This window comes from Panicum hallii, chromosome 3 (genome assembly GCF_002211085.1).
Source record: "Panicum hallii strain FIL2 chromosome 3, PHallii_v3.1, whole genome shotgun sequence".
Taxonomy (NCBI): domain Eukaryota; kingdom Viridiplantae; phylum Streptophyta; class Magnoliopsida; order Poales; family Poaceae; genus Panicum; species Panicum hallii.
Genome location: NC_038044.1, coordinates 25,635,288 through 25,659,415, shown reverse-complemented (window position 1 = coordinate 25,659,415; position 24,128 = coordinate 25,635,288). Strand labels below are relative to the sequence as shown.

The 24,128-nt window shown below is 47.9% G+C and overlaps 1 protein-coding gene and 1 long non-coding RNA gene across 4 annotated transcripts; both read left to right on the top strand.

Annotated features, from left to right (window-relative positions):
* The first annotated feature begins 600 nt into the window (after window positions 1–600).
* LOC112885789 lies at window positions 601–3,805 on the top strand. 3 transcript variants are annotated; one of them, XR_003227253.1, is made up of 3 exons: window positions 601–992; window positions 1,076–1,215; window positions 3,515–3,805. It is a non-coding gene; the product is annotated as an uncharacterized LOC112885789 (long non-coding RNA). The 3 variants fall into 3 exon arrangements; XR_003227252.1 differs by having other exon boundaries at window positions 1,070–1,215; XR_003227251.1 differs by lacking the exon at window positions 601–992 and having other exon boundaries at window positions 1,044–1,215.
* Window positions 3,806–5,052: 1,247 nt separating this feature from the next.
* Window positions 5,053–6,841, top strand: LOC112885378 (heat stress transcription factor C-2b-like). The gene is made up of 4 exons (XM_025951011.1): window positions 5,053–5,154; window positions 5,246–5,345; window positions 5,996–6,015; window positions 6,091–6,841. The coding sequence occupies exons 1-4, from the start codon at window positions 5,053–5,055 to the stop codon at window positions 6,796–6,798; spliced, it is 930 nt and encodes a 309-aa protein (XP_025806796.1). The 3' UTR covers window positions 6,799–6,841.
* Window positions 6,842–24,128: the final 17,287 nt, after the last annotated feature.

The following is a 24,128-nucleotide window of genomic DNA, read 5'->3' as shown; positions in this document are numbered from 1 at the left end:
AACAACCTGGTTTCCTGGTCTAGTAAACGCCAGCATACGGTTTCTCGCTCCAGCGCCGAGGCTGAATATCGTGCAGTTGCACATGGAGTTGCCAAGGCTTCTTGGCTCCGTCAACTACTTCAGGAGCTCCACCACCCTCCTACGCGTACCACACTCATTTACTGTGACAATGTGAGTGCCGTCTATCTCTCCTCCAATACGGTGCAACATCAACGCACCAAACACATCGAGATCGACCTTCACTTTGTCTGGGAGCGTGTGACTGCCGGAGCTGTTCGCGTTCTGCATGTGCCGACTTCCTCTCAGTTTGCCGACCTCTTCACCAAAGGCCTGCCGTCGTCTATTTTTATGGATTTTCGGTCCAGTATGAATGTCCGTTCCACCGGCGTTCCTACTGCGGGGGGTGTTAAACAGACTGGACGCTTGGCTGTTCAGGTTCTTCAATTAGTGTTGGTCAGTTAGGATTGGTTGGCTTTCCATCTTATAAAGCCAGTTTCATCGAGTCTGTAATATATATATATATATATATATATATATATATATATATATATATAGAACTCTCCGAGCTACGAATGAATCAAGTTGTGTTAATCACTTCTTCGGAGCAGAGCGGCCCCACGGGCGCCGGAGCAGAGGCCGCGCAGCAGCGGCGTGGTGTAGGCCAGGAGGCAGGCACGGTGCGGGTGTGCAGGAGGACCAGCGGCGTGGCCGGCGAGGCGCGTGCGTTGGCAGCACCAGCAGCGGCGCGACGCGGATCGGGAAGTGGAGGAGCATAGCGTTGAGGTCCATTTCCGGCGCCTCATGGGTCTCCTCCCGAGGCTCGGTGACGTCGAGGGCGCGGCGCTGGGCAGCCAAGGCCGTGAAGGATGCGGCGGCTGCTGCGGTGCGCGAGGAGGCAGCGGCCCTCCAGACGACGGCAGTGCCGGCTCACCCCTTCGTGTGTGGTCACGTCGCCCTCGGAACAATAGTAGCTGCGCCGGCCTGGCGAGATGGTGGCCCCCACCTTATCTCTTCCCCTCCTCTTTCATCCAATCATGTCTCATTTTCTTCTTTCTCCGTCTTCCGCAAGATCCAGCGAGCCGTGGGGAAGGGGAAGCGACGGTAGCGCGGCCACACTGACAACAAACTGCGGCGTCGGCCTATGACCGTGGCGGGCAGAGAACTGACGTGTGCGCGGAGCGATAGCCTGGTGGCGAGGAAGTAATGTGAGATGAGGTACTGCCCAGCAACTTCTTTGCATTGCTACCGTCCTTATCTCCACCTGCTATCCCAGGTCCGTTCTTGCGTTCGGATGAGATTTGAGCATGCTTGCGAAGGCAGTCTAACAATGCTTGTTATTTAAATTGCAAGGTTATGAAAGTGCTAGCCATAATTTTTGCAGCTCAGTGACAGGAGCAAGGATAGCAACAATGTTTTGAGCATGAGAAAGCAACTATGATGTTAAGATAAATCCCACTGATCATAGGAATGGACTAACATAATAATATTTAGTTTCCATATTCAATGTGAGAAGATAAGAATCATTTAGCCATTAAATTTTGGTTTCTGAATTGTTGTTTATTAGAATGGATTTTCTTGGTTTAGGATTTAGATCTCCGAAGGAATGGCAGGCAATTCCCTGCATTTGACTTCCTAAGAGCATCTCCAAAAGTCTTTCTAAATTTCACTCTCTAAATTATCATTTGGAGAACCTTCTGCATAAAAATCATTTTCTATATATTTTTCCTCTCCAACAGCTTTTCTATATCTTGTAATCTTGTGTACACTCTAGAAAATTATTTTTGTTATCTATATTTGGCTACCGAGAAATGCGGAATGGAGGATGGCTACATTTGGATAACCACTTAGAGAAGCTGTTGGAGGGCATTTTTCCATCAAAATCTCTATTCTTAACAATAGGAAAAGATATAGAGAGTCTCTTGGAGTTGCTCTAATACTGTTTTATTTATCTTTGTGTAGTACCTGTATCAGATAAAGATAGGGTATTACAGAACTGAACCATAAATAGCTGTTCCATATGTGTAAACCATTAACTATGTGATTTTGATCCATACATATCACAAGGTCTATCTATTTATAAGAAAATTTCAGCTTTTACCGTTTTTAAGCAGAAATAACTATCTGGGATTCCTGTCAATAGAAAAAAAAATATTGGCCACTATTAAGGTTAAAGATTATTGCATTTGATCCGATCTTTCATTGTAAGCCTATGTCAACATACAGAAAGAATTCAGTGTAAGCCTGTGTTTACTAGCCATGCTTTAAGCACCACACCAACTAAAATAGCTCTGTACATCCTGAACCACCGGTGACACCGCAGAGTGGTAGGCACTACAAAGAATGAGGTAGACTGTTTCTCATAATCTACACATTTGTTTTTCAGAAAAAAATGCAGTTTATCCATTTGTGTGTCCAAACATCTAACTTTGTATGGCTTTCTTATATGCATGGAGTACATAAACATGTGATGAGTTAGTCATCATATTAGTAGCTGGCGTTTGCAGAATTGCAGGTGAAAAAACTTTTGCAGACTGGCATTTGCACCAGTGAGTTAATCATCATATATTCATATAAATAGGTGGCTGCAGTTTCATTGTGTCCTCCTGTATGTAGCTTAATGGTCAACCTATGAATTTGCATGCCATGTGTTCACGGAATGGTTATGTCATCACCCTGTTATGTGAATGCTCATTTTCCTTTCAGATAAATGTTGAATTTACTTCAAAATTTTGCATGTGTGTTGTTCTGTGTTGAAAATTTTGCATGCCATGTGTTTCACAATTTTGCTTTTCCCTCAAATCATTTGACTACCCAGTTGCTTGGTTGTATCACTTTGTGTTTGTAAACTGAACTGAAGACATCTGAAATTGAATGTCATAAACCAGCCAGGAGCCAGTTATATTTTGATCAATACAGATAGTGTCCTGAATAGTTTGGTCATTAGAAACATGAATAGTTGCCTTGACATCCATTTTATTTTCACATTTCTAGAGTTCTATACTATTTTGATCTGTCATACTTGTGGAGGAATTAAAGATGCATGTGTAAGTAAATAGCCTGCACACTTATTTAAAATTGTAAATATGGAATGTGCAACCCAATGTAGTCATGCTGATACCTGTGTTCCAGCATATGAGATTACAATAACTTTGGATTCTATGCTTGCTCTTTTAGAAACACTACCGGTATATAATTCAGAATTATATGCAATATACGACCCACAGTAGTGGTACATGCCAGCTTTTTTCATTTAGATCTCTGTCGTGCATGCTTGTGTGTTGAATGAAATTAGAGAGGTGTCAAGTTAATTTTGAATATGCTTCCCCAATAACAAATGTTGTTTACTTTACAAATTCAGATAGACGTTGCCATGATTGTATTTGTTTAGGTGAACTTATGATGTAAGGGTTTCTTTGGTTCAGCCAAGCTTAGACCTCCACGATTTAGCTTAGGCTATTGAACTGACCTATTTTTTTCTATTGCTCTTGAACACATGGCATGTAAAACTAAAAAGCTCAAAGAAGGATGGCAGAAGCGTGAAGAACAACCAGGAGATAATCAAGGTTATGGAGTGCTGCAAAAGCTTCTCGTCCTCTTTCCCCACTGACTATAAGTTTGAGTAGCCTCCGTGCATCACATCCCATCAGGATGGTTCGTGTTAAGAAAATGTAATGCATATTTTATTTTCTAATTGCGAATGTGCTTTTCTCGAACCAATTGTGAGTGTCCTTTCACAAGAGCCAATTGGAATACCTCAACTCAATTTAAAATTTGCTTCGGTGTATTAATCTTTTTTCCATGATTATTTGTTGTCCAAATCCAGCCTTGAATTGATAGGTGGAATTATCTATGTACCTTAAATACTTAATATTGATTCTTTTTGCTGGTTTATCAAGCACCAACTTCCCATTGATTTAGAGAACTATATAATCCCATATAAAACCCAAATAGAAAACGATGTTAAAGCTTTACGGGATTTTCTTTCAGTAAGATTTTTCTATTTGTTTCTTTATTCTTTTGGGTACTCTAGTCTAAAATGTATATGACCATGATAGGACGCGGATCGCGCGTTGAATGTTCTAGCTCGCTCAAATGGGTGTTCATTCGCTCAAATGGGTGTTCGACAGGTGTCCGCGTGTCACCCGGCGCTCGCCTCGACGGCTCGGCGACGACGGCCACGGACCACGGCGAGCCGTCCGCCACGGACCAGCGCTCCCCCTCCTCTTCCCCGTAGCCGGCCTCGACATCCTTGTCAGCTGCTGCTGCACGGCCGAGGCGGCGCTCCTTGCTCTGAAGATGCATCCATCAATTATTACTGCACGTTTCAACCACGAATTGGCCGATCATGCTTCCACTAGCTACGAGGTCACGACGACCAATAGAAAGACCGTGTACCGCAGATGATGGCGGCACTGCTGGCTGACTGGTTGCCATTCGTTCACTGCGCCTCCCTCTGCGTGCCGGCCCCTTAATCTGGCAATCGATCTCAGTTCATGATTTCCAGTTACGTTATTAGCCACATTGACATTGTTACGTTAGTGCTGTTGAGCCCTATTCCCAGACAGGTGGTAGTTGTGTTCCTGCCTGCACCTGCTGGCGAAGATCAATCGCAAAGTTGCAAAGATTTGAGTGGATCACCATTTAGGAATATCCTAGCCGGCCTATGCAATGTATACACCTATATTCTTCTTCTGTTTGCGATATCGTAAAGAAGCTCATCATCCAAATTTTACCGTGACTTCTGTTCGAGTAGTGGCGTTTGATGCCCTGCCATGCCATCCCTTCTTCGATTCCAAAAAAGACTAGCAGCGTTCAAGACTGCGTTTTTTTAACTCACAGGAAATTATAAGAAAAAGTCTTTTCTATCTTTCTGGACCTTGGTCTGAGTTCATGTTTGTTCTCTCGACTCGAAAACCGGATATTTAGGCTCCTCGGACTGTGAAAATCAGGCATGTGTCCTCCCCGAGGCCATTCCACCCCAGTTTTATCCTACGTGGCGTCAGGTCACCATACCAAGTGTCGTGCGGCCCGCGGACGTACCCATCCGTCATTATGTCGGGCTGCTGGGGCAGAGAAAACTGGCGCCGCTGCCCTCCGCTCCCTATCGGCCTCCGTTTCCATTCCTCCAGCTTTGTGCGCCAGCTCAACACATACGTGAGTACTAGTTCCCTACTTGAGTCGATCAGGTCTAATTTCAGCTCAGGATAATTGCGGGTTCACCGATGTAATGCAATCCTACCTGCAGGGTTTCCGGAAGGTCGACCCGGACCGGTGGGAGTTCGCGCACGCGTCGTTCCTGCGCGGGCAGACGCACCTCCTGGTCGTCCGCCGGCGCGGCCGCGGCGGCTAGGGCTGGGCATTCGGTTTGTTCGGTAAGTCCGGTTCGGGTTTTCGATGAGAAAAAATTTCGGTGTGCAGAAAATAGAAATTGATCGGTGCTCTGCAGAACTAAAAACCGAGGTGTTCGGTGGTCATTTTTTCGGTTCGGTGTTCGGTTCCCACCGAACTCCACTGAAGTTCATTCATGCTTCCTCCCAATCATCCTATCCCCACTGATGAATCGCCACGTAGCATCCAAAATTGAACAAGCAAGCAAAGTGTGGGATGGGAAGCAAGCAAAGTATGGGATGGGAAACAAGCAAGCATGCTCACTTGTCTCCACGGTCACCGCCATGCGCCCTTGCCTCGCGGGCTCATGGCTTGCCTGCACGCCACCCCTCAGCCGCATGGTGCTCCTCCTGCGCGTGCGCGGCTGCTGCCCGCTGCCGCTCGCCAGCGGCCCTATGCGTGCGCGCCAAGCTCACCGCACGCCGAGCGGCGGAAGCCAGCACCGTCGACGGCCCCTGAGATGAGTGGATAAGGCATAAAGGCCATGGGAGGAGGCTCCGTGAGTGACTGGAAGAAGTAAAAGGCAAGAGTTATTGGGTCGAGCTGCTGTGGTGGGCTGTGGGCCCAAGTCGCAAGAAAGGGATGGGGCGGATTGCTGACATTCCAGGCTGCGAGTTCGGTGGCTTGGTCTGTTCGGGTCTGCGGGAGCAAAAACCGAAGCCGACACCGATAACCCAACGTCCTAAAAAATAAAAATCCAAGCCTACATCGAAAATCGGAAAAACTGCGAATTTCGGTCAGTGTCGGTTCGGTTGGTTTACCGTTTTTTTGGAAAAAGTGCCTACCCCTAGCGGCGGCGGGAAGCGCAAGGACGACGGCAGCTCCGGTGACACCGTGGGCGATGAGGAGAGCGCGGCAAGGGTGGCCGCGGAGGTGGTCCGGCTGAGGCAGGAGCAGAGGGCCAACGAGGAACGGCTGGCGGCGTTGTGGTGTCGCGTGCAACAGGCCGAGCGCCGGCCAAAGCAGATGCTCACGCTCCCCGCCAAGGCCGCCGGTGACCCTCGGGTGGTGCACCTCCTCCTCGCCGGCGCCGGCAGGCTCGCCGCGGGGCCAGGGTACAACACCGGGGCGCCTGGGAGGGCGCGGCTGCTTCGTGACGTCGGCCGCAGTGCTGTTGACGATGACGCCACCGCCAGGCATGACGCCATGGCGGCCACGGCGGGCGGGACGACGGGGTCGCACTTGACTTCGCAGTGTTCCTCACCGGCAGCGAGACAACCTCGACAATTGCTGCTCCCCGATCATGCCGGGGAGATCGAGACGGCGTCCGTTTTTGATGTGACTTCAATTCGTGCTGCACCAGAATTTCTTGGATCGGACTTGTTGGAAACGGAGGTGGCCCTAATCACCCACTCGAAGGTGGACCTATACCTAGGAATACCCACTCACCACTCACTCTGTAGTGGATAGCTTTATAATTTCTAATTACTTAGTGCCTTTTGGTCCTTTTTGGCTGCAGGGCCGACCTTCTAGCTCCCTGGTGGCAGAGCCAACCTATAGATGAAGCTTGCTTCCGGGTGGCAGAGCCAACCTTCAGATGAAGCTTGGACCGTTGTGATCCCGAGGGCAAAGCCAACCTTCGATAGATCACAATCCACGCACTAAGTAGTTAGAAACTATAGAAGCGGATTGGAAGACCAACTCTTTTGAACAACACTTTATTACACGAACAACAATATTACATGAGAGTGTGAACACTTCTTAAGTGGCTATCCTAGCACTCATTCACACACTCACCTAGCATTACAACCCCAACTCTCTCTAATGCTTGTGGCTTGTATGTGTTGTTGCCTCTTAGGTTACTAGGGGAGGGAGAGGGGGTTCTCATATATATAGACCATGGCGACACATATGGTGATGACATGTGTCCCCTACTCTAGAACCTTTCTAGATATTTTCTACTTTACCATACAACAAAAGATATTCTAGAATATTTCTAGATATTTTTTTCACTTGCCATATAAGACAAGTGACTCTAGAACTTTCCATAAATATTTATATCCATGGTAATATCTTCACCTTCAAAATATCTTCTTTATTGCATGGTCAAGAGTATTCTAGAAGATTAACTTGCTTTCTTTCAATACTCCCCCTCAAGGCAATCTTCTCACAATAGTTGCTTTGTCGACCATGCCAAGCGCCTCCTGAAATCTCTCAAACTTTTTCCTATGAAGGCTTTTGGTGAAGATATCGGCATTTTGCTCTTCAGTCTAGATAGGCACCATCTCAATTTCATCCTCAAGGACCTTTTCTCTTATATAATGGTAATGAACTTCTATATGTTTGGTCCTTGCATGAAAAACTGGATTTTCAGCCAGTAGGATAGAAGATAAGTTATCGTAGAAAATCCTTACTTGGTACTCTGTTGGCTGATGTAGATCCTGCATCAATTGTTTAAACCAAGTGCTCTCTTGTGCTGCCATTGTTGCTGATCGGTATTCTGCTTTGGTGCTTGATAATGCCACAGTAGGTTGTCTCTTGCTACACCAAGATATAATCCTGGATCCAAGACTGAAGGAATACCCGGTTGTTGATCTTCGTGTATCATAGTCTCCGGCATAGTCAGCGTCACAATAGCCAACCAATTGACAACCTTTTATCTTCTTATATAGAATACTAAAATTGATGGTACCCTTGACATACCTTAAACTACGCTTGACTGCATCAAGATGAGATTTCTTTGGATTGCTCATATATCGACTAACCACACCAACGGAGTAAGCAATATCGGGACGGGTTAGTGTAAGATATATGAGACTTCCAACCATTTTTTGATACATGGTCACATCCTCCAAGTTCTTATCATCATCCACTTTGAACTTCACACTAGGATCCATAGGAGTAGAGATAGGTTTGTAGTCAAGCATGCCATACCTTTTAAGAATATATTTGGTATATTTTTGTTGACCTAAGAATATTCCCTCTTTTGTATGCTCCACCTCCAATCCAAGGAAATGCTTTAAATCTCCAAGCTCCTTCATTTGAAATCGGATGGAGAGATTCTTTCTAATCCTTTGTATCTCCTGAACATTGTCTCCTGTGATAATTAAGTCATCAACATAAATAAGAACTATTGCTATTCTTCCTTCTTTAAAGTTCACAAACAAACTAGAATCCGATGGAGCAACCTTAAAATCATTTTGAATAAGGAACTCACCGATCTTTCCATACCATGCTCTTAGGGCTTGTTTAAGACCATAGAGTGCCTTCTTCAATTTGCAAACATAATTTGGATGTATCTTACTCTCAAAGCCTCTTGGTTGCTCCATATATATCTCTTTGTCAAGTTCTCCATGTAGGAATGCATTCTTGACATCCAACTGCCATAATCTCCATGATTTAGTTGCTGCCAATGTAAGTAATACTTGGACAGTTGTAATCTTGGCAACCGGACTAAATGTTTCTTCATAATCCAGTCCATACTGTTGAGAGAATCCCCGAGCAACAAGTCGAGCTTTATACCTCTCAATTGAGCCATCAGAGCGAGTCTTTATCTTATATACCCATTTGCAGGATATTGGTCTCACATCCTTTGGTTTTGATACTAATTCCCATGTTTGATTTCCTTTTAGTGCTTCAATTTCCTCCTCCATAGCATTTTTTCACTCTTGACTTTTTTCTGCTTCTTCATATGAAGATGGCTCAATAGGTAATTCCTCAGTGAGAGAACCAAACCCATACCTTAGAGGTGGCCCTATTTTCCTTGTTGTCCTCCGTAATTTTTGGATAGGGTCTTGAACCTTCTTTTGAGCTGGCCAATGTACACCCGTTTTCCATAGGCTCTTCCCCTTGCTTGGAGAATGATCCGAAGTGGGGATCTGCTCCTCTCCTTGTACTTCTTCTACAACCTTCTCAATGCCATCATGAGACTCCTCTTGAATCTCTTCCGGTACCTCCACCAAGTCATGAGATTCCGGCAACGCAACCTTCTCAGGAGACCACCATGCCGAAGCTTCATCAAACACCCAATTCCTTGAGATGTGGCATTTCCCCGTGGTTGGATCACAACACCTCCAACCTTTCCATGCATCATCATAGCCCACAAAGATGCATCGAATTGCCTTCTTTTCAAACTTGCTCCTTAGGTGGTCTGGCACAAATATGTAGCATGCACATCCAAAGACCTTGAGATGGCTTACCGTTGGCTTCACCTTCCATAGCATCTCATGAGGAGACTTGAATCCCAACTTTGATTGTGGGAGCCTATTAATCACATAGGCTGCTGTCCTCATACACTCAGCTCAGAACTTTCCAGGAACAATCTTTGCATGGAGCATACTTCGACATATTTCTGCAAGATGCCGATTCTTTTGCTCTGCAACTCCATTTTGTTGTGGGGTATGAGGGCATGTTAATTGCCTCCTTATCTTATTCTTCTTGAGATAGTTGGTGAACTCATTTGATAAATATTCTTTCCCATTATCAGTCCGAAGACACTTAATTTTTATATCGAGCTCACCTTCTACCTTCTCCTTAAACTCCTTAAACTTCAAAAAGGTTTCTGACTTCTCCTTCATAAAGTAAACCCAAAAATACCTTGAGAAGTCATCAATAAAAGTCACCATGTACCTCATACCTCCAAGAGATATTTGCTTCACCGGACCGAAAACATCCGAATGTATGAGTTCCGATGGTGTCATCGATCGGTGCTCAGACTCTTTGTATGGTAATTGATGAGCCTTGCCAAACGGTCAACCGGCACAAACTGTATCAATTCGGATATCCATTTGAGGAAGCCCCTTCAAAACTTGCTTTTGCATCATCTCCTTTAATTTCCTATAATTGACATGTCCAAGGTGGGCATGCTAAAGATCCCCGGTCTCACTCCTTCGAGTCTTATCCACATAAGCGGACTCAGCAGAGAGGATATAGACTGATTGTCTCCTCTTTCCTTCCAAAATTGGTGTGCCAATCACCTTTACTTTTCTGTATATAGACACCCCTTCCGGTCCAAAGAGAACATATTTTCCTTCTTCTATCAACTGAGAGACTGATAGAAGATTTTTCTTCAACCCGGGGACATGATATACCTTGTTGAGTTGGAGTTGATGAGGACCATACCTTGGAATGGTTGTCTTTCCAACATGAGAAATAGCCAATCTTGAATTATCGGCTATTAATACTTCTCTTCCTCCTTTGTAGTTTGTCATATCCTCTAACTTCTTGTCATCATTAGTCATGTGATTGGAGTACCCAGAATCAATGATCCAATCTTCGTTATAGTCAATTTTTGGATCAATTGTCGCTGCAAAAGCAGGTACCTCCATGTCCTCCTCCAACTCATTATCTTCTACTTCTTGAGAAAAACCAGCTTCAATATCCCATTCTTCTTCACTTTTAAGTGCTTCCTCCCTTTTCTCTTCCTTTATGGTAGTGGCTATATTTCCTTCAAAACATCTTTTTGGAAGATGACAATCTCTAGCAAAATGGCCAGCCTTACCATAATTGAAGCACCATCCATTTTGCTTTTTTGGTTGATATTTTTTATGTTCTCTTCCTCTTGCTCCCCCTGAAGAAGGACTTCTTTTCTTTGCATGATACTTGTCACCATCTGTCCACTTTGGCTTGAATCTTTCTTGTCTCCTAAACGAGCCCTTCTTCTTACTTGTAAAGAGAGCCTCCTATTCTTCTTCTCGGTAATACTCCCCATCTGCTTGGCCAACTCTTCTTGGTTAACCAATAGATTCTCTAGCTCAACCAAAGATGGTTGATTCGGCCACCCTCTCATGGCAGCAATAAATCCACTATACCTAGGTCTAAGTCCATGAATTATTATCCTCTTCATATGAGCTTCACCAATCTTCTCCTCGGGCTCAAGCTGAGATATCTCTCGACAAATAGACTTCACCTTGGTAAAATATTGACTGATAGTCAAGGTTCCTTGAGAGATACCTGCTAACTCATTCTCCAGGAGTTGTAGGCATGCTTCATTCTTCTTGGAAAACAACTTTTCCATAGTCTCCCAAGCTGTCTTCGGAGTATCTGCATCTCTGATATGCTCTAGTAGGTCCTCCTTGATTGTAGTCTTCAACATGAAAATAGCTTTGCCAGCTTTAATTTTCCATTTTTGTAAGGGCTCCCCTTGATCCTTTTCCTTCACTGGAGGCACGATCTCACTACCTGCAACAACCTCCCACAAATCTTGACCTTGCAAGTAGGACTCGATGCAGGTCTTCCAATAACCATAGTTGTGGCTGTTAAGCTTCCTAATTCTACTGCTTGCACCAAGATCTGCCATAGTGATCGACGCCCAGTGTCAGCTCCTTTGGTCCCTGACTAACAAGCTTCACAGTCCCAGACTGTGCACCGACAGAGTCTCCCCTTAGCGCCTGCTTGATAGTGGATACCACAAGCACTTGTGCTCACCGATGCCTCCTCAAGATGACGGTCCCGGACGAACCTGGCTCTGATACATATTGTTGGAAACGGAGGTGGCCCTAATCACCCACTTGAAGGTGGACCTATACCTAGGAATGCCCACTCACTCTGTAGTGGACAGCTTTATAATTTCTAATTACTTAGTGCCTTTTGGTCCTTTTTGGCTGCAGGGCCGACCTTCTAGCTCCCGGGTGGCAGAGCCAACCTACAGATGAAGCTTGCTTCCGGGTGGCAGAGCCAACCTTCAGATGAAGCTTGGACCGTTGTGATCCCGAGGGCAAAGCCAACCTTCGATAGATCACAATCCACGCACTAAGTAGTTAGAAACTATAGAAGCGGATTGGAAGACCAACTCTTTTGAACAACACTTTATTACATGAACAACAATATTACACGAGAGTGTGAATACTTCTTAAGTGGCTATCCTAACACTCATCACACACTCACCTAGCATTACAACCCCAACTCTCTCTAATGCTTGTGGCTTGTATGTGTTGTTGCCTCTTAGGTTACTAGGGGAGGGAGAGGGGGTTCTCATATATATAGACCATGACGACACATATGGTGATGACATATGTCCCTACTCTAGAACCTTCCTAGATATTTTCTACTTTACCATACAACAAAAGATATTCTAGAATATTCCTAGATATTTTTTTCACTTGCCATATAAGATAAGTGACTCTAGAACTTTCCATAAATATTTATATCCATGATAATATCTTCACCTTCAAAATATCTTCTTTCTTGCATGGTGTTATCGCCGTATTTTGACCGGGCCAGAAGTGGGCCATGGAGCAAGATGGGCTTAGAAGGCAGTCGTGACAAAGCTTGCAAATTGGGCCCCGTGCGGAAGATGGAGGCCATAAGACCGTGTAAATTAGGAATAAGCAGTTAAGATTCGTGTCGTGTTAGGTTAGGGTTAGTTAAAGAGAACAAGTCTGCGGACTATAAATATGTACCATGAATAAACAAGAAAGAGAATCATTCATCATCAACTCTCGGCGTATCGCTTCCCCTATTCTAGGGTTTTCATCGGGTAAGTGCCATGCGACCCCGATCACGCTCTGCGTGATCGGGGTAGCGTCACCCTTGCTCGTTCGTTTATGCGTTGCTCGTGCTGAAGCCTTGTAGATGGCGAGTAGCGTTGTTTATCCTGGCATGCGTTGAGTAATCTTTTCCTTTTGTGCTTTAATCGTGCTTTATATGTTGCTCTCGCATGTTTGATCGTCGTGTCTGTTCATGGATACGATGGTTTTGTCTTGTTTCGTAGTTATCAGTAGATCCAATCTGTTATGGCTGGTTTCTATTTATTTAGAAGTTTGGTTCGATATGTGCATGATTAGGCCTTGCAAACGAGTTGAATGATCCGATGGTATGCTTTGTATCGGCTTATCGCTTGGATAGAGGTTGTTTCGGGGATTGGCTTTCAGTTGTTCCCTTGCTCTCTGTTTAGATCGTTTTGTCGATGCTTTTGTATATTTGTTAGGCTCAACTACGTGTAGGATGTTCCGGTCATGCAGTGAGAGCTTAGTCGTCGTAGATTGGATTAGATTGTTATTTATGAAGCAAGTTTTATTTGGACATATATATATGTATATATCCCTATGTTGCCCGTTCCAAAGATCCGATCCGGTATTAACACAATCGGCTCTTCATAGCCGATACCGGGGAGGAGGTGATGAGCCGATCACGGCTCGGACTAATCTTTACACATGTCTGTGCACGCAGGAGTTTGACACGTCACACCTTCCTGATCGGGTGTAGGATCAGGTGGCACGCCTAGCGACTCTCAGCCAGGGCGCGCGCCAGATCACTGGACCGTTGACCGAGGGACCGGGGCCCACCAGCCGTCCAGGAAGCCTCCCGGCTCCTCGTGTTGCCTGTTGCTGCCCGCCGGCGGGTTTTGACCGACAACACATTCTGGCACGCCCGGTGGGACCTTCTTCATTGACTTCGTCATCGTCATCGGCATCATCTTCATCGACTCCGTCGTCTTCGTCGACTCCGTTAGTGGTGATCAACAAGATGGCAAGGGAAGATCCGATCACTTACGATGAGCTCTCTGCTGAACACAAGCAGAGGTACGACGAAATCAGGACTCAGTTTGAAGCCGATCTCATCGGCTCTTTCGAAAGGACTCGCAACCACGGTATCAGGTGGAGGGGTTTTTCACCTGAAGGTGCTCTTGATGGAGTGGATCTGTCTACCCCGTCTGAGGACCGTACCAGAGCTTTGCGGCAGGAGGTGAACTATGCAGTGGCTCATTCGTTGCACCGGCATTCTGAAAGCTTGGTTAATGCTTTTGAGCGTGTAGCTTTACGAGTGGTCCAAGAAATCATGAAGCATCAACATTCTCCGACTGGGCCTGCTCTGGGAAGCCATAAGGGAGAGTTGCCATTCCAGACCAGACCTCCTTTGCCTTATGCGCTTGCAGCGGCGGAATCACATGGTGCTCCAGCTTACGTGGTTTACAAAGTAGGAGGTGATCCCACAGACCACCAGTTCTTCAATGAGCCACCTAAGGAAATCCCACATGGTTATATGTGTGCATACATTCCGGATAGCAATAACCCAATGCATCTCTCACAGAAAGTAGCTGGAGGGGTTTCTGGAGCTGACGCGGATAAACAAGCTTGGCTAGCAACTTATGCCACAGGGCCAAGTCATGACAGTGTGCACTCGGCCCCCGAGTTACAAACGGCGGAGTAAATTGGTGTCATCCTAAGGGATCAGTTTGGCATTTTGCCGAAAAGGAGAGCGATCGGCTATACAAAGCCGTATCCAAGCGATTATGACCTAATTCCATTGCCACCCAAGTATCGGCTCCCTGAGTTTACCAAATTCAGTGGGGCAGAAGGTTCTAGTTCTATCGAACATGTGAGCCGATATTTGGCACAGTTAGGCATGATTTCTGTATCGGATCCGTTACGAGTAAGGTTCTTCTCACAATCGCTTACGGGATCGGCCTTCGGGTGGTATACGTCATTGGGTCCTGACTCCATCCGTACATGGAAGCAGTTGGAAGAACAATTTCATATTCAGTATCATTCAGAAGCTGCAGAAGCAGGTATTGCTGATCTGGCGCAGATGCGACAGAAGCGTGGAGAAACCGTGGCAGAATTTATTCGACGCTTCAGGGAAATGAAGAACAGGTGTTATTCAACGCGGATCTCAGAAAAGGAAGCTGTGGAATTGGCGTCTCTAGGGTTATTGAAGCCGATTAGAGATCTGGCTTTTCAATTGGAATTCACTTCGTTGGCACATCTCGTCCAGAAGTTGACGACGCACGAGCAGCGTCACCCTGAGCTGTATCAAGAAAAGTTCAAGCGCCAAGTAGCGCTAGCTGATACTGAAGAAGCCGATGACTCCGGAGAAGAAGCGGAAGTATCGGCTGCAGAGTGGGCTCGTGGTGCAAATCCTGTATCATGCAAGTGGGTAAAACCAACAGGACCGGCAAAGGGGTTTGATTTTGATGTGAGCAAAGTGGAACAAATTTTTGACTTATTGTTAAAAGAAAAGCAGTTGAAGTTTCCAGAAGGATACAAACCCCTTACGGCGCAGGAATTGAAAGGAAGATCATATTGCAAATGGCATGATTCTTTTACCCACAGCACAAGCGATTGTAAGGAACTCCGTCGGCAGATCCAATCGGCTATTGAACAGGGCCGATTGATTCTGGGCCAGACCGCCATGAAAGTCGACACTCACCCGTTCCCTGGTGTCAATATGGTGGAAAGTAACGATCGGACGGCAAGGCGACAGCTGGACTTCGCACTGGGTATCAACATGGCGGGGGTGGCATCACGCCGCCAGACCAAAGATGGAGAGGCTGATTCGAGCAATCGGCCCCAAAATGAAAAGGATGATTATGTTACAGAAAGGCAAGTAAGGTACGTAAGGAATCAACGGCCAACTTCTTCTGATCTTCTCAGGAAGTACGAGTACCAGTACCAGCAGCGCCTCCATCGGGAATCTGAGGAAGAGGAGTATGAGCGCCGGACCGGGAAGCGTTTGAGGAAGCACGAAGAAGCCCGCGATCATTGGCACTGTCCGTTCTTCAGGTACTGTTGGGATTCAGGTATGAGCCGATTGCCTACAATCAGGGATTGCCCAGAGTGTGGACCAGGGAGACCAGAAGCAAGGGATTCGGTTTTCCAGCGGATAGGACCTGCCCCAATCCGGCAAGTGCGGGTTCGGTCACCACGAAAGGAAGACGAAGAAGAAGACAGGTATCATCGTCCTCGTTGGTGCCCCGATGGACTTAGTCGTTCCCAGAAGCGCAGGGTTCAGCGGCTGCGTAGCTTGGAGGAGGCCGAAGCCAAGTACATCGAAACTTTAAGGAAGGCGCGACCGGATTTGGCAGAACAAGTTCATTATGTGCAGGAAAAGGAGTCGCGCCCGCCCAGGAAGGAATGGCGGCCCAAGTCAACAAAAGCCGACAAAAAGGTGTCGGCTGATGCACATATGGTTTTTGTGCTTCCTGCAGAGTTCCACGCGAGGCCCCAGGAGGAGCCGTCGGTAGCCCAACTCGATTTGGGACCTCGGCCGGTGATATTCGAGAAGCCGCAAGCTAAGAATTACAAACACTTGAAGGCCTTATATCTTAAGGGGTTTATCAATGGTCAGCCCGTGAATAAGATGTTGGTGGATACGGGAGCAGCGGTCAACATTATGCCGTACTCAGTCCTGCGCCGTTTGGGGCGATCCACTGCAGACTTGATCAAGACCAATGTCACCCTAAGTGATTTTAATGGGCAGACTTCAGAAGCCCAAGGTGTCCTCAGTGTGGATCTCACCATTGGAAACAAAACCGTCCCGATTTCGTTCTTCGTCGTCAACAGCAAGAGCACCTACAATGTTTTACTTGGCAGGGATTGGATCCACACCAACTGTTGCATCCCTTCCACGATGCATCAATGTTTGATCCAATGGGATGGAGACGAGGTGGAAGTGGTCCAGGCAGACGACTCGATCGAAATTTCACATGCTGCCATGAGCATTTGGGATGCGGAAGACCAAGAGCCGATTTCAGGAATAAGCCTAGAAGGGTGTGATCGCATCGAGGCTACAAAAAACGGAGTAAGGCTGGTCTTATCCACCGGCCTCACAGAGTAAAAGAGCAGGGAGCGACATGTTGTAGCAGAGCCATAAAGGCCGATTCTTGCAATCGGCCCCGAAAAATCGAAGTTGTAAAAACAAATGTGTTACGTAGTCGTTATGAAATGGCCAGCATTAGCAGCCGGCCTTGTTCTTTTTACAAAAACTTGGAAAATAATGGGATGTGTGGAACGGCCGACCTTAACGATCGGCCGAGTTTTTTTATACTGTGTCCTTTCTTCATCTGCAATGTTGATCTAACGGAAGAAGAAGGGAAGTTAGGATATGGTTTCACATCGGCTGATGAACTTGAGGAAGTAGATATCGGTCCTGGGGATAAGCCACGACCAACCTTCATAAGTAGGAAGTTACACCCGTCACTACGAGAGCCGATGATAGCTTTGCTGAAGGGGTATGCCGATTGCTTCGCCTGGGATTACACAGAGATGCCTGGACTAGATAGGAGTATAGTAGAGCATCGGCTTCCCCTTAAAAGTGGTTTTCGACCGTTCCAGCAGCGGGCACGGCAGATGAAAGCCGAAGTCCTGGTCGAAGTAAAGAAAGAAGTAGAAAAGATGCTGGAAGCCGGATTTATCAGGACTTGCAGGTACGCTGAATGGATCTCGAGTGTCGTGCCCGTACAAAAGAAAGATGGCCGATGGAGGGTGTGCGTGGACTTCAGGGATCTTAATAGGGCCACTCCAAAGGATGAATACCCGATGCCCATTGCAGAGACATTGATCAATGCTGCCGCCGGTCACAAGATTTTGAGTTTTATGGATGGTAATGTAGGATATAATCAAATCTTCATGGCCCCTGAAGATATACATAAAACTGCGTTCAGAGTGCCTGGAGCGGTGGGTTTGTTCGAGTACGTGGTTATGACTTTCGGCCTGAAGAATGCTGGCGCTACGTATCAGCGGGCTATGAACCATATCTTCCATGATCTGATCGGCAATCTAGTAGAAATTTATATCGACGACGTTGTGGTAAAGTCAGCATCGGTCGAGGGACATCTAGACGACCTGCAGCGGGTTCTGGAACGAACTAGAAAGTTCGGGCTCAGGATGAACCCAAAGAAATGCGCTTTTGGTGTGTCGGCTGGGCAGTTCCTGGGATTTCTGGTTCATGAAAGAGGTATAGAAATTGGCCTAAAAAGTCAGGAAGCCGTACGCACCATGGTGCCACCTTCCACCAAGAAAGAGCTCCAGCAGCTCATTGGTAAGATTAACTTTGTCAGGAGGTTTATCTCTAATTTGTCTGGACGAATTGAGCCTTTTATGGAGTTAGTCAAGACTAGAACCACTGACGAGTTCCGCTGGGGGGCAGAACAGCAACGGGCATTTGAAGAAATCAAAGAATATTTGTCGAAACCGCCTGTGCTGGTGCCACCACAACAGGATAGACCATTCTATATATACTTATCAATGGGCGACACTTCTATTGCTTCAGTAGTGGTACAATTATATGATGGCAAAGAGAAGGTGGTCTTTTATATCAGCAGAAGGTTGTTGGATGCAGAAACAAGGTACCCCGACATGGAAAAACTTTGCTTATGTTTATTTTTTACGTGCACCAAGCTTCGCCATATCCTACTATCGGCTGAAGTAGTCGTCATCTGCAAATCGGATGTCATAAAACACATGCTGTCGGCTCCTGTTTTGAAAGGCCGATTGGGGAAGTGGATGTTCGCGTTATCAGAATTTGATATCCGATATCAACCTGCAAAAGCGGTTAAAGGGCAGGCGTTAGCGGATCTCATTGCTGAGAGGGTTAACACCAGCATTACAGCACTTTCTATACGAGCCTGGGCTATGTACTTCGACGGATCAGTTTGTGGAGATGGATGCGGCATCGGCGTCTTACTGGTATCGCCTCGGGGGGCAACGTATTCTTTCTCGATCAGGTTACCTGTCGCCTGTACCAACAATCTTGCAGAATATGAGGCGGTACGAAAAGGTATGGAATTGCTTCTAGAGGCCGGAGCCGAAGCAGTGGAAGTTTTCGGGGATTCAAAATTGGTGATTTCCCAGCTTACAGAAGAATACAGGTGCGAAAGCGAGCTGCTGTTCCCAATGTGGGTCCAATGCCAGGAATTAATAGCGCAGTTCAGGTACATTAATTTTTATTGGATACCTAGAGCTCAGAATGCCGAAGCCAATGATCTAGCACAGCTGGCTTCAGGGTACAAAGCCGATGGGTCAGTTCATCAGGCGTAATTCCTGGACCAGGGAGATTGGAGAGCCGATATCTTCAATTACTTGAAGGATTCGGCTCGGGGGGCACCCAAGAGGGTACGATACAAAGCTATGAAATATGTTCTCATAGGGGATGATATGTTCTACAGGACCTTGGAGGGGCTACTGCTTAAGTGTTTGGGGCCAGTTGAATCCAATCGGCTTCTGCATGAAGTTCATGAAGGAACGTGTGGGACCCATCAGTCGGCCCACAAGATGAAATGGCTAATTAGGCGATCAGGATACTACTGGCCCACCATGCTTGAAGATTGTTTTAAATATTATAAAGGATGTCAGGCATGTCAGAGGTTCGGAAAGATCCAGATGGTGCCAGCGTCCGTTATGAACCCCATTATTAAACCATGGCCGTTCAGAGGCTGGGGTATGGACATGATCGGCAAAATTAATCCTCCATCGAGCAAGGGTCATCAGTTCATTCTAGCTATCACAGATTATTTTACCAAATGGGTGGAAGCGGTTCCGATGAAGTCGGTGGCATCCAGAGATGTTATTCAGTTTGTCAAAGAGCACGTCATTCACAGATTTGGAATTCCACAGACTATTACAACAGATGGTGGCTCGGTTTTCATTTCAGAAGAATTCAAGAAGTTTGCTGCTGATATGGGAATCAAGCTGATTAGATCGTCTCCATATTATGCTCAGGCAAATGGACAGGCCGAAGCGTCCAACCAGAGTCTTATCAAGTTGATCAAAAGGAAGATTGATGAATACCCTAGATGTTGGCACGAGGTCTTGTCAGAAGCACTTTGGGCATACCGCATATCATGTCACGGGGCGACAAAAACTTCTCCTTACCACTTGGTTTACGGGCAGGAGGCCGTGTTACCATGGGAGGTTACGGCCGGATCGAGGCGTGTGGAATTCCATAATGACTTATCCGCTGAAGAATATGCTACACTGATGAGCGATAATGTGGAAGATCTCACGGAACTCAGGCTATGGTCACTAGAGAAGATCAAGGAGAATAAGGCTAAAGTGGCCCGTGCATATAATAAAAAGGTTAAGCCAAAGGAGTTTCAAGTGGGAGACTTGGTTTGGGAAGCAGTATTACCATTGGGAACTAAAGACGCGGCCTATGGCAAGTGGTCTCCAAATTGGCACGGGCCGTACAGGGTTGACCAGATCCTACCTGGGAACGCGTACATGCTTGAAGAATTGGACGGCGTTAAGTTCCCAGTAGCAGTCAATGGCCAACACCTTAAGAAGTACTTCCCAAGTATGTGGGCTAATGAACAATGAAGCCGATGATACCCATCAGGCCACAAGCCGATGCAACCAGCAAGCTAAGTAGGGGGGGGGGCAGAGGCTGAGTCGACGACGATCGGCGTTGGCAATACAGGAAACGGAGAAAGACCAATAAGTATTGATCGGCTCGATCAGATTAGAACAGCCGATGCGGTGCCATCACTTTAGAAGTGTGCTTATGGCAATCAAGCATCGCAGGTTATCAAACAGCCGATGTGCCACCATCGACTTTAGGTTCGCTACATAAAAACACCACAGGTTACCACACAAACGCAAAGTTTATCTCGGATAGGGCTGTAGAAGGAAGGCGTCGATAGCAGCGATAGCATCAAGACGGATGCGGTCAACCTCAGCAAGCACTGCTTCGTCCTCTTCGTCTGCCCCCGGCACCACCTGTTTGTTCAAGCTGTTCAGCTCGGCCAAGTCTGTCTTCAGCTCAGTGGTCAGGACTTCTGCCTCCTGATTGGAACCCGCGATGAGATTCTTCTCCTCCTGGATGCGCTGCTTGGTGGCCTGGACCTTAGCTTCAAGGTCTTCCAGTTCTTTCTCCAAGAGGTGAAGCCGATGGGCAGAAGCAGATGTGTCGATCTTGGCGTCGAGTGCGGCCTTCTTCTTGTTGATCGACTGACACATCTCGGCGATAATGGTCCTTAAGAGCGATTGGGAACGCCGGGTCTCGATCCTGCGGCGAGCCTCTGCCACTTTCGTTTGAAAGGAAGAAAGATGCCCTGCTGGCAAGAGCTTGACCTGGAGGCTTACAGGGAGCTGGGAGCTAACCTCGTCGAGGATCTGCTTGATTGCACTGGAATCCTGAATCAAGGCGGAGATGGAACCCGACAGAAGATCCTTCACACGGAGAAGTTGATCGGCAGCGCTGGTTAGGCCTGAGGGAGAATCATCGGCCTCCAATATGGCTGACCCAATCGTGGCAGGGTCAAACGCAAGAAGCTCCGAAAGATCCAGGTTCTGAAGGAGAAGAGAGTGAGACAGGCATTACGAAAAAGACCAAATGGCTACAAAGAGAAGAATGTACCTGTCTCGAGAAGGAAGCGGCGATGGCCAATGAAGGGGCGATCGGCTCCCGGGAGGGCGTCCCTTCCGAGGAATGAGCGGTGGCGGTAGAGGCCATATGGATTGCACCTCCAGAGGGAGGAGTGGCAGCCGATGGGGCAGCAGTCGGCTTCACAGAAGCAACAGCCGATGAAATGGCGATCGGCTCCGCTGAGCGTACCTCTCGGGCAGGGGAATCAGCAATAGCTGAGGCAGGAGAGGGTCCTTCCAGACAGGAGCCGACGACCTGCAGACCTGGCGAAGCAGCTGGGGCAGCAGCCGATGCAGAAGGGCCTTCCAAGTTTGACGCACCAGGATCACGGAGGGTGATCAGGGCCATGATGGGTGCATCCACGTCCTCTGGCACCTCTGAAGACGAACCTTTCTGACACGGGGGTTCCTCCCCGCTGGAGACTTCTACAACGGCAGGCTACAAGAAAAGAGAGTGTCATTAAAAGGGATATGAACAAAAACCCGATCGCAAAGCGAGAAGAGGGGCTGAACCTGGTTGGTGACTGGAGATGGTGAATTAGGGGAAGACGGCGTGGCTTCCTTTCGGATCTTTCTGACGAGAGTCTTCCTCGTCTTAGCGTAGGCCCGGGGGGCAGCAGCTTCAGAAAACCGTTTTCGCTTGGGAGTCAACTTGGCGGTGCTCGGCTGAATCTGCATCACACTCTTTGATGGAGGGGGTGCGTTCCTGCCAAAAAGGACCACAGGAGCGACCGCCCGGAAGCAAAAAGGGGATCCTGTCAGACCCGGGGCTACCGGGCTGGGCATGTAGCGTAGTCTACGGAGGTTTAAGAGATTAAGTCCGTCTTATCTCTTATTCATTTTGTTTATCTCTTGTTTATCCCGTTTAAATAGGAGATAGGGCTAACCAATACGGAGAGGATCTACTCGAGATCAGTTCTGGTGTGATCCCTCGGTGGGGGTTGGTTAGCATCTTTGTAACTCTGACCTCTCGGGTATATAAGGGAGGTCAGGGACCCCCTCAAAAGGGAGATGATTAGGTCATTCTACACCAAAGAGAATACAAACCACCGTACAGGACGTAGGGTGTTACGCTCCGTGCGGCCCGAACCTGTCTAAAGTCTTGTGTTCTTTGCACCTTCGAGTTCCTGATCTCGGAGTCCCCTCACCCAAAACTTACCACCTTGGGAATATCCCTTGGTGGGCAGCCGGTTAAACACTGACAGCTGGCGCGCCAGGTAGGGGGACGCGTCGAAGATCCACTGGCGAGCTCGATGGCTTCGTTCAGATTCGTCAGGTCGGTTCCCTCTCAGGGAACGACGTTTGTTTTTGGTTCATGGGTCTGCATCGCAGATGGTGCGGGCAGTTTCCGGCGATTCCTTGTCGACATGAAGCCAAGGACCACCGCTACGGATTTCCGCAGCGACCTCGACAAGTTTGTCGACGACCTCGACAACTTGCCGCTCCACGCTCCCGCAGCACAGGGCAAGGTGGAGTTCGCTTCAGCCTCGACTTCTTCTGGTGTTGCGGCAACTCTCCCTGGTTTGGACTTGTTCCAACCTAGGGATTCGCTTAGCCGATCTCAGCTCGGTTCGTGCGAATCGGCCACTGGTCTTCAGGAGGTCGACACCTTCGGGTCCCTTTCCATGTTTGAGAAGGACCTGAACTTGTTACTCCAGATCGGAAAACTCGAAGCCACCGCGTGTCGGGGGGCTTCGGGTTGTTCCGGTTCCGGCGATCTGGTGGTCACCTCCTTGCCGGGGGGGCACATGGTGCACTGGAGGGGCGTAACGCTCCCCAAATCACTCGAAGCAGAGGATCGACTCGTGGCTCACCTTGAGCCCTTGCCTTTTCAGGAAGGCAGGCCGTTGGCCACCGCGGCGGAGGGGACGACTGAACTAGTCGACGAAGGTTCTCACGAGCTTTCCTCCCGCCAGGTGCTGATGGCCGAAGAAGGCGAGGACGGTGGGGATTTTCTCATCGACAATTTTGAAGCGATCTCCGAGGACGAGATCACGGCCAATGTTGGTGACGAGAACGACGCCGATCGAGAAGCGCGGAGGGCCAGAAACAGGGCCCGCACAATCCGGCGGAGGAAGGCCAACGAGCGTAGGCGATCTATGCATCGCGAGCTTGATCCTGAGTTCGCCGCCGTCAGTGAACGGGGGTTTCGGACTCCGGTGGCCAACATCACTAGGGTTACGGCCATCCTCGAGCGCAGCCATGACCCGGAGGTACGTCAAGCACTCTTGTACGCGCAGATGGCTTGGATCCAGTTGGATCAACACAACCCGGCGCCTACCATCCGGGAGGAGCGTGTGGGAGAGAGTCGAAGTCAGGCCCACAGCCGAACGGGTGGCGGCCGTCCTCGACGTCAACCCAGCAACGACAACGCTTGCGGGAGCCAGACCCCTGGCGGGAGGCAGCAGCCACCGCAAGGGGGTCAGCCACGACAAGCCCATCATCGACTCCTTCCGGAGGATCTGCGCCAACGCATCAATGAAGGCCGCGACGCGCGCACCGTGATTTCTTCCAGGCGCAAGACCCGTGAAGAAGTCGAGAATGAAGGTACTGACTGCAGTGATCGGTTTCCTGCTTTTTCTGCTCGTTTCAGCAGCTACAAGTACCCGGAGGGATTCAAACCGATCGGCATCACCAAGTACGACGGCAAGCAGGCTCCCCAGCAGTGGCTTCGTTGCTACTCCACGGCCATTGACGTCGCGGGGGGCTCAAATATCA